Source organism: Lepisma saccharinum, chromosome 6, assembly GCF_977018435.1.
Source record: "Lepisma saccharinum chromosome 6, izLepSacc3.1, whole genome shotgun sequence".
Classification (NCBI taxonomy): domain Eukaryota; kingdom Metazoa; phylum Arthropoda; class Insecta; order Zygentoma; family Lepismatidae; genus Lepisma; species Lepisma saccharinum.
The window spans coordinates 93,941,525-93,955,892 of record NC_139234.1 but is presented as its reverse complement, the minus strand read 5'-3'; the positions used below and the strand labels follow the sequence as shown (position 1 = coordinate 93,955,892).

The 14,368-nt window shown below is 39.1% G+C and overlaps 1 protein-coding gene across 1 annotated transcript in view; it reads right to left on the bottom strand.

Moving 5' to 3' along the window:
• LOC145988936 (putative cytochrome P450 301a1, mitochondrial) overlaps window positions 1–14,368 on the bottom strand; it is a 200,214-nt gene that overhangs the window by 41,444 nt on the left and 144,402 nt on the right. Inside the window, exons 6-7 of the mRNA XM_083124243.1 lie at window positions 11,431–11,632; window positions 7,804–7,963 (exon numbers count right to left, since the gene is read on the bottom strand). Coding sequence (XP_082980369.1) covers window positions 7,804–7,963; window positions 11,431–11,632 — 362 coding nt within the window. The remainder of the gene's footprint in view (window positions 1–7,803; window positions 7,964–11,430; window positions 11,633–14,368) is intronic.

Genomic DNA, 14,368 nt, shown 5'->3' with positions numbered 1-14,368 from the left:
GTGCCTGTGTTAACGTAAAACACGCTTGCACAACTTGTAATGTATTGTAGCTATTTTATATTCAGCATGATCAGATATTACATATTTTCTACGTGCATAAGAATTACAAATTAAGATACGAGACAAAACCACCTCAAAATTTTGCATTGAACTTCTACGCCTGTATTTATATATTTCTATGATTTACATTTCCTATTTAACATCAATAATGTTACACTTACCAGCAAATGTACGTATTACTGTTTCAAATCTCCACGACTTTAAGGTACTCGAAGCGTACGGGCTCGCAGATCCGCCATGTTTGCTCTTGTCACACTTGCCAGTACGAGTATCACGTTGTTTTTGTTCACGGAACAAAATATTTCTTTCGATGTAATGGACAATGTTTCAATGGACAAAGCTAACGTCAAACTCATATGTTTGTTAAGAGAACTCAACCAAATGGTTTATGTGAACAGTCACTCTGTAGGTGAAACGAAACCTTGTTTGACCGTAAGAAATTTTGCGGAACCAAATATATTTTGTATCTGGAACTAATCCGTTCTCTCAGTGTGTGTGGATGCTCTTATGGTTTAACATGGTGGCAGTGAGGCAGCTGGGGGGCGGGGGGGGGGGCGCTTTGCGAAAATTTCCAAATCGATACTAAAATAACTTGCACACAATTTGCAATATTCGTTGCGTCAAGTAATTGTTCGCAAAATTCATGGTTTTATTTGTCCTCCCCTCACCACTGTTGTTCAAGATGACGGTCACCAAACTCGATGCCGCACCATTTAAAACATCCCTGAATCATATTATAGGCGGCGACAATTCTGGCAAATAATTCCATCTCCTTGTTCACTGAGATCTCATAAAAAAACGGGAAAAAAACGGGGAAAAGAAAAGATATCCCAAGACTAAAAATGGAGTAGATTCAGGTCGGGTGACCTCCTAATCCAGTGAATAGAACCTCCCCGTCCACACACACTGAAGTGGGGCAGTGTTCCATATCTCGGTGTTCTGGTTTTTCTGACCCTAGGTTCCCTGTCTCAAATTTTCGGTGGTGCACCACCTATTTCATTTTTCTTTTTTGCACGTTTTTAATGAATCAGCCTGTATATGTAACACTAACTGAAAACACTTGTAGCAATAACGTACTTAATGTAAAAACTATTGAATTGTTACAAAAATATACTATATTAAGGTATGATGATCAGGACCAGGCTTGGCAAGGTAATTGACTCGTTACGTTTTCTACGTAAGTTACGCGTAATTTACTAGTAATTTACTTCGCGTAGGAAACCAGTTTTTATGGAGATGTAAGAAACTAATTTTCTTTCGTAAATTAGTAATGTAAAAACTACTTTAATTATTTTACATTTTAAACTTTCATTTTCTTACATATTTCAGCACAAAATCATTATTTTCCAAAGATTGTTTATTCAGCCACCTCACGCACTCAACCTCACTATAAGATTTTTTTTAAAATTAGAACTGTTCTTTGACATATTTTTAAAAATTGAGAAACCTGTTGATATTTACGTCTTGCAACAGTCTTACGTCTTACGTGTATTTATAACATAACATAACGATTGGATTGGATTTCAAAGTTTTAGTTAAAGCTTCAAATTCCTTTTTCACAGGTACATACATATAACTGTAAAATAACACGTTGATTGTTAATTGTTATACGTTATAATGATAAAGAAACTGGTGATTAAACAGAACATACAACTACTTATATTAAAATTAGCCGATTTTACTTCCAAAACTGAAAAATAAATAATTTGTCGCTATTTTAATTTTCACTAAAAACAATTGTTATGAATTTTTAATGTTTTATATAAGAGCACATACAAATTCGTAAGGAAAGTTCTTTAAAGCCTTTTTTCTGCCACTGCCAACTGGCATACATAATAATAATCATCGCCAAAATCATGTTTTCTTTTAATGTTTATGTTTGATTCTAGTTATTTACGTATTTGAAGTTTTATACGTATTTTACATCTTTTTTAGCGTAATTTACGTGTCATGTAGAAAACCTCCTTTTACTCGTAATTTCACAACCCTGACCATGAAAGCGTCATCACCTGCTGAACCCCAAGGTTCGATAGTGCCTTTTTCTTTCATGTGTCCATGGTCCATTGGCATCTTTCCCTGACCTACGTGACGTTCAGTTAGCTGCGACGTCGAGTCAACCCCAAATTTTGATGTTGTGAAATTGTATTTATGACAGTACCGGCTTCTGTCTATTCTCACATTCGCACGTGCACACCCAAATAACTCTGCAATGAAATTAATTTTTATTATACTTATTTACTGAACACTATCTCCTTCAAAACATCAAACCTTCCGATGTTCCAACCGCTTCGCTTTACCAGCGCCTGCCGCTGAGATACGTTCGCTTCGCACAAGTCGCCGCGTGCTCGTTTGCCGCTGTTTGCAGCACGCAAGGAGAGAGAAGAGATTGGCGTCTGCAGCTTGCAGTATTATAGGCTCTACGCTGCTAGTGCTGTGTTTACGATGCAGTGTTTCAATCCCATTCCATTCGAGATCGTGTGACGGAGTACAGGCAGCCTACACATCATCGTAAATCGAGGGATTTTTTTTTTTTTTTAAAAAAAAAAGAATGGACATTTCCATGGTATCTTCGCCCACCCTTTTCCGAGCATGGCAGAGGAAAGAAAGAAGGAGAGGAAGCAATATTACTTTATTTGCAACCGAAATCAAACGCGTGTTTTAAATGATGTCTTGCATTGCCATTGGATAATGCAGCTTGGGCAAAATAAACTGTCCTTGTGGCGCTTACGTCGATCAACACGCGCGGGGGGGAACGTTGTTCGGTCAGCTGTTTTTATTGTGTGCCTGTTAATGCGTTGCAAAATTGTTGCATTGTCCAAAGCCCGTTCCTGTTTCAGTGAAAAGAGATGGATTTCATGATGAAATGGAAAACTCTACAAAGTGAAAGTATATACGTAATATTTAACGTTGTTGAATATTTGGAGGGAAGTGCGCAGCGACTGCAGTAATAACACGGATACGGTGGAATAGAAAGAAAAATTCTGAAGTAGGAAACAAGGTAGTGTTGACTGAGTATTATTTTCTTTAATATTTATTTTTCTCTTGATTTCGATTGATTTTGTTATTTTAGTCAGTCGGTCATTAGAAATAAACAACTGCTAGATAGATTACAACTGATTTTACTGCATGTAGTCTTTGGATCGGGTACCTTGTTTGCAGGAGCGGCTTCAGATAAGATTTTCACCCTGGCGAGGTGATGCCCCCTCTTGTCCACCCTGCTGCTCCTTCTTTCCACCTTGTTCCAATGTAAATCATGAACATGTTTTGATTACGAAAAATAATAACCTTATTTTAAAAATACTTTTGAGTGTTACTGTTAAAGAACATGTTTATTTTAGGTACGTGAGAATGTGCTTATTTAATACCTACATAATGGAATCAAAATAACAGTAACTCTAAGCTTAAATCCCTACATGATTTTGCAATATGCTTATTAAGTTCTTCAGCAGTAACTTCAATTAATTCTTGACAACAATAAATCCAAATGTTTTTTTAAAACAAATTGCCACGCATCCGGTGGACGCACATAGTGGTTCGGATTCCACTTTAAACTGTAGGTCGTCTCCGTTCTTTTGTGCATAAATGGACCTAAAAGAAACTGAAACAAATAATAAGATATTTCGTGAAATACAATTCTCCCACAACCTCATTTTCAGTGAAAGGTGGTCACAACTTGGGTTTCCAATACATTTAGCAGCATTATGTACGCAAAAACTGGTGCGAGTATTTGAGAGGGTTGATAAAACTTCTTCTGGACGTGAGTCTGAAGTGCACACCCATAGGGCCGGATCACCAGCCGCACTGATTTATGAACATACTGCACTCAAATAATAACAGTTTGCAGGAACTGTGACAGTCCAAAACGGTTTTCTTCAGTTCTGTTGAACTCTTTGAATCCCAGGCTGTTTTTCCGAGTGTTCGCGAGAACATCCACCGTGTTTCTAGCGGGAAATTTAAAATTCCACAACATTTTTTAATGCAATTTTATATTTTGGAAACTGTGAAGAGTAAAATTACAAATAACACCTCGTTTTGTTTCAGTATAAATTGGGCTATAAGCTTATGTTTTTTTAAAAAAACCTTTTCGAATAGAAAAAGGAAGTAAAAGAATATTATTTTGCGAAATGTCGAATTCGAACATACTCCACAGAGTCATCGCTACACCGCGTTAAAAATTGTACCAACGTGTTGATACATGTGTTTGTTTCACTCGCTGCAAAGGTTAGATAATTGTTATGACTAATTTTGGAAATAAAAATTCAAATCAAAAGAAAGTATTATCAACCCTCCCGCCAATATAGCCAGAATCAAATTTCACTTCAGTAATTACTAACGACATACCTCAAGGCTCATGTAATAATCCAAACATGTATGTGCGAAAATTATCTGAGTCACAGTATGTATCCAAGGTCACTTACTACGCGACGACGGGCTTTAGCGATAATACCTAGTGGTACTACTAGCTGCAGCATGAAATAGCCAACGCTTAATGTGACCTAACCTGACAATTACATTTATACCCTCAGGTGCTGACAACTGATCAGAAACAACTTCAGTGTGTTGCAGTCTACAAGGAGCTTCGTCAGTGTGTAGATATCGCCCAGAACTTTGACGACAAAATAACTGGTTTTGTATCACGACAACGCAGGTTCTCACATTTTCTTGTCCACTGAGGACTGTTTGTCCAAAACAACTTCGTCTCCCACCTACCCAAATCACCTGACTTGGACTACTGCGTTTCCTTTTTTTGTTCCCCGAATAAAGAGCAAGTTTAAAAGCGCTCGATTTGACACGATTCAGAAACAAAAACGCATGCAGTGCTGGGCACTCTAACAGAACACGACTTCCTGCTGAAGCATTTATTGCTAAATTACTGGGACAGGTCTGTGCACGTGGAACGGGACTACATTGAAGCTAATAGATGCCAATATGTGAAAAAGGAATTGTTGACCATATGAAAGCACCCAGGTCCCTGCAGTGCCTGTATCACTCAATGTGAAGACTGTGGGCGGAGCTTATGGTCTGAATAAGATGGCCGCATCTACTTCAACTATAGCTCTTTTCAGTTCTTACGTCGTGCGCTCTAGAAGCTGGCAGGGGAAGTGGGGAGCGGGGAACATGCCGCTGACCAACCAGAGAACAAACCACCTAGCAGTGGAGCCGAGAGTTACGCAGTTTCAGGAGGAAGCTGCAGCGCTAACTTCGTTCTGCACGTTGCTGTGTTGCCAATTCACCGCGTTGCTGATGGTGTTTTGCCCCAGTGTTGATTCCTGTTTGTTATGAGCGGAATGTAGGAATAACATACGTGGGAGTAATTGTTGTCGCGTCGTGTATTGCCTAACTGCATTGTTTCTTCGATAAACGTGTATGTGGCATGTGATGTGACGTTTATTTGTACTCTCGTTGTTCCATAGGGAGCTTTGTGCTTATTAACGCAGTAAGTATCGTACGATGGCAAACAGGAAAGAGGTAGTTTGTAGCCAATGCAGGAAAATAATCAATAGGGTTCATGGATATTTTCAAAAGGAAGCAGAAAACAGTGGCCCCTTGGTAAGTGTGCACAAAGTGCAACAGAGAGTGTTGGAAGCTTGTGGAGTGAGTACGCGAACTGTGCAGCGTATTGTTAGGGAAGGCAAAGACAGTCTTGAGGCGTCGGGTTCCATGTCATTTGAATCACCGCGCAAACGAATCAAAAGGAACAGTATCACAAAGGCAATCGACGGTTGCGATAAAGATATAATAAGAAGAATTATCCTCGGGTATTATGTAAAGGATGAATATCCAACACGTTACGCGTTGTGCCCGCGGGTAAAGGTGGGCGCATTATTGTTTGTCACGTAGGTTCCAGTCACACTGGTTTTCTACAGGAAAGTAAATTAGTTTTCAGTGGTTTTTGCAGTTTTTAGATACGCTTGACGAAAGGAACATCAAAGACGCAGTGATTGTAATGGACAATGCTAGCTAACATTCGGTACAGTTGGAAAGAATTCCTACAACGTATACACTTGAAATCATACACTTATCGGTATTCTACTGACCACAAGATGGAGATAATACGCATTCTCAGGCCATACGCGAACAATGGGACGTCTGTATTTCATGGTTCTTTCGATTTCAACTCCTCTTTCCCGCTACTCTGGCAACGCTGTAGTCTCTCTCTCTAACCGGCCTGTCTCGTTGCGCTGGATAGGTCGTTTCCCCGCTCTCCACTTCCCCTGCCAGCTTCTAGAGCGCACGCCGTAACAACTGAAAAGAGCTAGAACAGAAGAACATCGCATCGCGTGCTGCTACCGCACATAGACCGAAAGTAGGCTGCAACTGTGGAATGACCCCGAGTTTGCCATTACTTCGTGGTTTTATATTATTATTATTATATTTTATATTATTATTATTAGTATTATACAGTTAATAATTCATATATATATATTCATAAATATGGCGGCCTTTATAATCAATACACATATCTACAAGTATGAATAGCGGAAAATTTAAGCAATTTACATAGTTTCAACATTAATCGTTTCATTTGATTTTAAATATTCTAAAGATTGTTGTAAGTTTCATTTTAATCAAGTTAGTGAAGCCTAAGTTAATAATTTCTGAGTTAAATTCCTTATATCTATTTGTTGTTTCATGTTTCTGGCAAACGCCGTTCGTTTCTCTTATATTTTGAAAGCCATTGTTGATTTATTTAAACTTGTGTGGTGTGAGAAGATCACGTGCTTTTCATTGCATTGTTGCCACCACATACCTAAATTCACTGTGCCAGATTACTGTACATTTCTAATATATTACTGTTTGCTTTTATCAAACTTCCCAGTATTAAAAGGTTATTGTGTCTGGTAACACTGTGTAACTGAGGAGGTGTTTTCGTCTCCAGGAAAACGGTTAGGAGTTGCGCGGAGAGATTTGAAGTAGAAAGAGGTGCTTCGCGTTACGTGAAAGATAGGCTTACGCATCTCGTGCTGTACCGTTCAAAGGTATTTGAATTGTAATTTTTAGTCTTACATGATATACGTGCGTGTCTATAATAAACGTAAAGTTGAACATATTGCGGTTTTTCTTTATTTCGAAAGTGTATTTCGTACTTGTGGATACCTGCATCAGGAGGACAACCTCGTGGGTTGTCATTGGATCCTGTGGATCCAAGGGGAAGGAACGCAGTAATTCAACCCGATCCCTGGGATTATCCAGCATGCTCTGCTGAGCTTATAAGGTAAGTGTACTTGTGAAGTGCACCGCTACGCGGGACGTAGCAACTGCAAACGTTCGTGCGCGTGCGATTATCTGGGGATTCGAAAGGTGAAATGTATATTATTATGTGTAAAACCTAGATATAAGTATGTAGTTATCTACCACTCAACATAACACGTTTAAGCTCGTCATTAGTAGAGATTTTTGCGTGATTTTTCTTATGTGGCGTGACGGGATTATTCCACTTGGCTCGAAATTTTGCTTTCTGATCAAGTGTGCAAGGTAAGATCATGTGTATCATATTAGTTGAAACTAGATTATATGTGTTATAAGCATGCAGGAAGGAAGATTTAAAGTGACTTTTAAATAATCTCGAACTCGTAACTTGCAACTGTCGAATATTTTTTGTGCGTTCGTGTTGAACAGTTTATGTTGTCTATGTCAATACCCGAGACGAGACTTTTTCGCTTGGAGTGCTCTTCATCATCAACCACTGAATTCAGGTGATATCTTTTTTTGCGAAGACAAAATATTTATTACGTAACTTACCGTATCAATGCCAACTAGAATGAGGTCTAGGGCCAAAATGCAAGCTGTTTTGGGGTTTTCTTCAGAAGCTATTATCCTCTCTAGCAATGACAAATCTTCCGATGTAGGGGACTTTGTTTTAACCCTTTCCATTCCTACATTTATGTACTTCATACAAACTCTGTAACAAAAGATACAAAACTGAATTATTATACCGGTCTGTAAGTATCTAAGTACGTACCTCTATTGATTTCAAAATTTGAAACCTAACTGAATGTAGAGGATAGGAATTGTAGCTTTCTTGGCGACGGTGATTCGAACAAATGTTCTCGGGTTACCAGCCAGGTTAAATCCGCGTTAGCATCCAACGCTTCGACTGCATACATTGCGCCGTCGTCGTTGTCGTCGTCGTTTGATTGGCTCACACCGCGTAATTTTGCGATTTCTAGCCACGGAAACGTATAGAGAACATCAAAACAAACAACTTTTCTCAGCAACATTTTTCTCGTTGGTGTATCATTTCGGCGCTACAGTCGTTCAAAAAAGCCTGTTTTGCCGCCTGAATGCTGGCAACCACACATAACATTTGATTGCATTTGTGACGCCATATCCCGTCATGAAGCGAGGCGTTCCAGGGTTGCCAGGAACACACATATTCTGTGAAAAATGACATAGCTACAATCAGCCATATTAAGAAACCGTAAAACAAAACGAGGAAACAAGTTCTGTAACCTAACAGAAAGAAAACAAACGATACGATAAATGGTAGAAATTAAATTAAATTCAAGTAGAAGTGGTCATATCGAATTTTGTCTCAGCTTACATGTAAAATATTTGCAAATCTAGTTACCAATTTGGCATCTACAAGTTAGTCTATCCACTTCGTCCTTCTGATACTAGTTGTCTGTGACACACTGAACAGATGACAAAATAGAAATGGAAGAACTCAAAATTCCAAAAGTAAGCACCACATAATATAATGTATATTCAGGACATTATGACGCAAGTGGCAAAAATGGTTGAAAATACAGGGATAGTAGTAAAGAAACTCTTCGACGACTGTGTTTATCTATGCACCGGATACACATGTAATAGTTTGCCACTGTGAACAAGGCAGTATATTCGCTACTGATTCATCATTAGATTGTTACTGTGGTTGTACGTGTTTTAGCCGTAATGTAACAACATGAACCTCGGATACTTCCGTTATCAGCACAAAAGTACCACAAGGCATCTGGACACAAACGTGTAGATATCAACCTTACAACGAGATTTGCAAATATAATTGACTTGTAGCTGGGCGTAAACAGCCACATGCAAGCTGCAAGTCCAATAAAATGTATTGTTGTTGATATTTGACATGTAGGCTGAGACAAAATCCGATATTGACACTGGGCCTCCCCAATGGTGCAGTGGTAGCATCGTTGCCTTGTAATCAAGGGGTCCCGGGTTCGATACCCGTTGGAGGCACATGGTACAGTGGTTCGGATCCCACTTTAAACTGTAGGTCCAGTCCCGATTAGCCTTACTGTGCATAAAGTGGACTTAAAACACCAACTCAAACCAAAGTCGATATTGACACTTCATTCTGAATACGTTTTTTACCATTTCTCATATCGTTGGTTCACTTCCCCCTTCCCTGAGATGACTGCTGATCTTCTGGCTGGTAGGCTATGATGTTCGGTCTACTGGAAGCGTTTCTCGCTTCGTTTTACAGTTAATAATGTGGTTGGTAGTTTCTCATCTTTTACAAAATTTGTGTGTTCCTTGCAACACTGCCGTGCGCTGTTTCGCCGCAGGAAATGACGTCACAGATACGATCAAATATTGTGTTGGGTTGCCAGCATCCAAGTGGCAAAACGGTCTTTTTTGAAAGGCTCTAGCGTCGAATCGACGCACCAACGAGAAAAATGTTACTGAGAAAAGTTGTTTGTTTTGATGTCCTCTATACGAATCTGTGGTCTGTGGGCGCCATTAAAAATGACACCCTGTATATGATATGTTTCAGCATGATGATTACTATCGTCCACTTCCTTCGAAACACTTTTGACTTCTTACCGAGTGGTTTTATCCAATTTGTTCTTATGAGATAGTATGACGTCTAAATGATTGTGAGGGTCATGAGTATTTAGAATTAGATTGTAATCTGATGTTTTCTAGCGAAACTATAAAGTATCCAAATACCTGCAGTTCGAGGCTCAGAGATTAATGTAGATATTGATATTGGAAATGGAACCAGAACGCGTAATAAATTTTAAAATAAAATGTCTCGATATTGTTGTCTTAAGTGGCATTGAAAAAATAAATGATTGAGCGATTGTATAGCTTCTCCTAACTGACAGGAAGTTGAGGACACAATTTTTAAACGTGCCAACTGCTGATTAACTAAAAACATGACCTGTACGAATTCTTATTAAAAAACAACCACTGCCCAAGTTAGTTTCATCTTTTGGTACCAAGGTCTTTGACTTGAGCATGCCACTTATAGGATGTAGTATTTTGTATTTCTTATTGTAGCTTTGTGCATACATTGCTCTCATCATCAGGAAATGTAGAAATGGAGGCCAGTGTAGGGTTAAATATGTGACTATGATGGGATGATGCTTAGACGCTGTCTTCCTATTGGTTCCTGGTGTTCATATTGGCTGGTGTTGTGTTTTTACGGAGAAGTTTATTCCAGGCGTGACTGAGCTGGAGTTCCACTTGACTCTTGAGATTGGATCTGTTTTCACCATTGAACAGCAACGTAATAAACATCAGCGCAACATCAGATTATTACAACCAGAAAAGTCAGGACTTGCAGAACACAGCATCACAGAGGGACGCAGGATTTTATTTGCTGACGTCAAAATGTGATGCCAGCCAAATGTGCAAGTTTCTTGGACAAACGAGTAAAAGAAGCCATAGCCATTTCACGGGAAAGCACCAATCTCAACAGGGACGTGGGACTCCAGCTCAGTCACTCCTGGAGCCCAATCCTCCGTAAAAACACCAACACCACTTTAAATATATTTTCGAGCAAGCCTCATCTCCAGGAAGGTATCAACTCGACGCAAGCCCCGGCACCTACCGACCTATTGTGTGAGAATGTGTCAAGGCAAGAACTTTAAATACCTTTTCCTGCTCCCCAAAAAATAGGGAAGAGTTGGGCTGGAGAATTCGGTGAATTAAACGATCTCTTTAACTACGCACTGGTAATTTGTAGGCTGGAGAGTTTATGTGAACTAATTGACCTCTAACCGTTCGACACCAGCCAATATGAACACCAGGATCCAGAGCGAGCCAATAGGAACACAGCGTCCAAGCTCCGCCCCATCATTGTAATATATTTAACTCTACACTGATTTCCATTTTTACATACCCTGAAGACGAGAGCAATATATGCGCTCGAAACGTTGGAAGCTAACGCCGATTTAACCTGGCTGGTAACCAGAGAACACTTGTTTGAATGTAGAGGGTTAGTTTACAAAGGGAGTAGTGAATGCCATGAAAATTCACAAAGTTTCTGTCAACAGAATGTAGACATTTCTTTTTTAAAAAATATGAACGCTACGCATATGGAAATAAGCAGATACAGTGAGCCCAAAATGTATATTTCTGACTAAGCATATCGTTAGATGATATTGCACACAATACCACAATACTTACTCGATAAAGAAATCCATGTTCCTAACATATTTAGTCCATAATGGAGTTGACAGGTATCTCCAAAATGGCATCTTCAACTCCAGCACTGCGACATTCCTCAAGGCATATTTCGCGGCGTCAATTATCTTCTGAGGTTCAGAATCCAAAGTGTCAGTTGGAACTAGGCAGCCCAGGCGAACGTCAAGAGCTACTCTGCCTATGCCTGAAAGACGTAAGATGTAGTCAAATGAATAAACAAATGATAGTAAATATAAAAACCGCAAATATGTGTACATGTGTGCCATAGGGAGAGGGATTCATTCAGGGATCATATGAAGCAATGAACTAGCGTTTCATGTGAACTAAAAAGTAGGAAATGGTTACCTATTGTTGTAAATATTAAGCAATACCTGTTGGAACAGCAACGGGATCAACACTAGTCAAGGAAACACTTACGAAAAATTGTATTTTTCTTGTCGTTTTTTATTATTTTCTCTCTTTACTATTACAATTATCATCATCATTATTAGTAGTAGTAGTAGTAATATATGTTCCCTACTAATTTTCATTGGACTTTGTCTTTATCACAAAACAATGTAGCTATTTGTATTACATGCAACTTTCGTTCTGTTTATATTACTGTCACTTTTTATTAATTCGCTGAGCCGCGGTAGGTCAGTCGTAGTCTAGCTGCACACTCCGACGCGTGCAGATCGTATTTTCGCGTTCGCTCTTTCCGTGTTTCCGTGTGGCAGGCATTAGGTAAGGCAAAATAGTATTGAGTTGAATAAAGCAAGAAGTGTTTCGTAGTACAAAAATGTTAATTGAGAAAGACTAAAAGAAAGACAAACATGAAGAAACAGCGACAGAATACGTTGAAATTTGATTTCGTAGTGTAAAATCTAAACCGGCTTCGCTGAATTTAAATACGTGGTTTCACAACACGTACCATGTACTATCGAACTAAGTCCAATGTTTTGAAATTGATTACTTTCGAAACTGTGTATTTGTGAAATTTGTAACGAGAGTTATGGGTGAATGATTATTAAACGATTAAAGAGCTGAAGTGTCCTATTATGATTCAGACGGTCAGCATAAGATAGAAGTGGAATGGGCTGACCAGCGGAGTGTATTTAGTGCATGTAGTGCCAGATGAACTAAGCCACGATGCGATTTGTAGTGTAATTAGTGAATACGGTGAAGTGTTGAAGGTAAAAGAAGAGAGGTATTCAGAAGAACACATTTACAGAACTCGAACGGCGTACATTTTCATTAAAATGGCCCTGCGGAAAGCAATCCCTTCGTACATTTCAATACAAGGAGACAGATACTGGGTAATTTACTTTGGTCAGGTGCGTACGTGCAGTGGATTTGATTTGAAGGGGCACAACTTCTCAGAATGTCTTACAATGTTACAAAAACATTGTAAATTTAGACACCCATGGACGAGGAACAGCAATTTTGGTAAAAACTGGAGTAGAAATACGAAACGTAAAAAAAAAATTCATGGGAGGGGTATTAGTTTTCAGAGTAAAAGCTATACATTTCTTAACATATACGCTCCATCTGGACATAAAATAGACACCAGCGCGAGGAGTTTTATCATTTCGATTTAGTTTACTTACTACCATCAAATGAATGACACTTGCATAATCCTAGGGGGTGACTTTAACCAAGTACTTCGACCTTGTGATTGTATTGGAAAATTTCAGAATAGCCCGACATTATCAAATTTAATTATTGAAGTCAGAACTGCAATTAAAAGATGTGTGGACGGAGAAAAGATCGGATATCATTTACACTTAGGGTAGATCGGGGCAAGTTGAGACGGAGGCAACTTGATACATTGCCATTTACGAGGGAACGCGCATGCGCTGGGTAATGTCCGTTAAACAGAAGACGCCGTTCAGCAGTCCCTATTGTCTGAGCGTGTGCATGGCTAACGAACAATTTTGTGCTCAAAGTTATCCGACCAAGTGTATTTTGGGTGTAAAGTAACTTTTTTGGATGTTGTTGTCCTGGTGGGCTTACATGAAATGTGAATTATTTTGTCTTGGTGGATGTGTGTTGTGCCACTAAAAGATAAGAAAACTCGGTTATTGTTGTTTGTTTTTCTGTTGTCTATAGTACGTTATAGTTCGATAATCGAAATGGCGCCGGTTGGGGAAAGTTAATACGGCTGAATTGGGGCGGGTTGATACGGTTTATCAACTTACCCCAGCTGCTTCTAATTATTTTTTTTTTGTTTGTTTGTTTACAGAAAATGGTCCGGGATTACGTCAAAAAGACCAGTCGAAGAGAAATGCCAGTTGAAACATTTAAGAAAGCCTACGCCGATGTCAAGAATGGTACCTTGTCACTGAGAGTAGTTATGGGACCGCGTTTGGACCGATAAATCAATTGATTGGAAAAGATCGATCAAAGATCAATTGATGATGTAGGTGTGTGGGCAAGCAAGTGTGGGTGTTTTGAGCGTTTTGATTGGTTGTTGGGAAAAAGTGGGCGGGGCTTGATGATATGGGTTTCCTGTTGTTAATGAGGAGCTTGATAAGTAGGGGGGCGTTTTCGGGGCTTTGATAAGTTTGGCGGGAAGTGTTTCCTGTTGTTAATGAGGACTTGATAAGGGTTTCCGGTGTTGATGAGATAGGTGGCTATTTTTTGGGGGGCGTTTCCCGTTTGAGACCGTTGATGAGTCTGATATTCCTGGAAATGTGTGTAACGTTTTTCTGTCTGAATAGAACATGCCCGAACATGTTTTGGGCGTAGGTTTGGATGAATTTGCGATTTCTGAGAGTCACGTGACTGTGACGTCACAAAATGGAAGTCACGTGACCAGATTATATTATTAAATTATTATTAATTTAAATATTATTATATTATTATGAACTGTTTTAATTTCTGTGACGCCATTTTGTTTTTGTTACACTATTTTGACGTGTGACGTCATATATAAATTGGA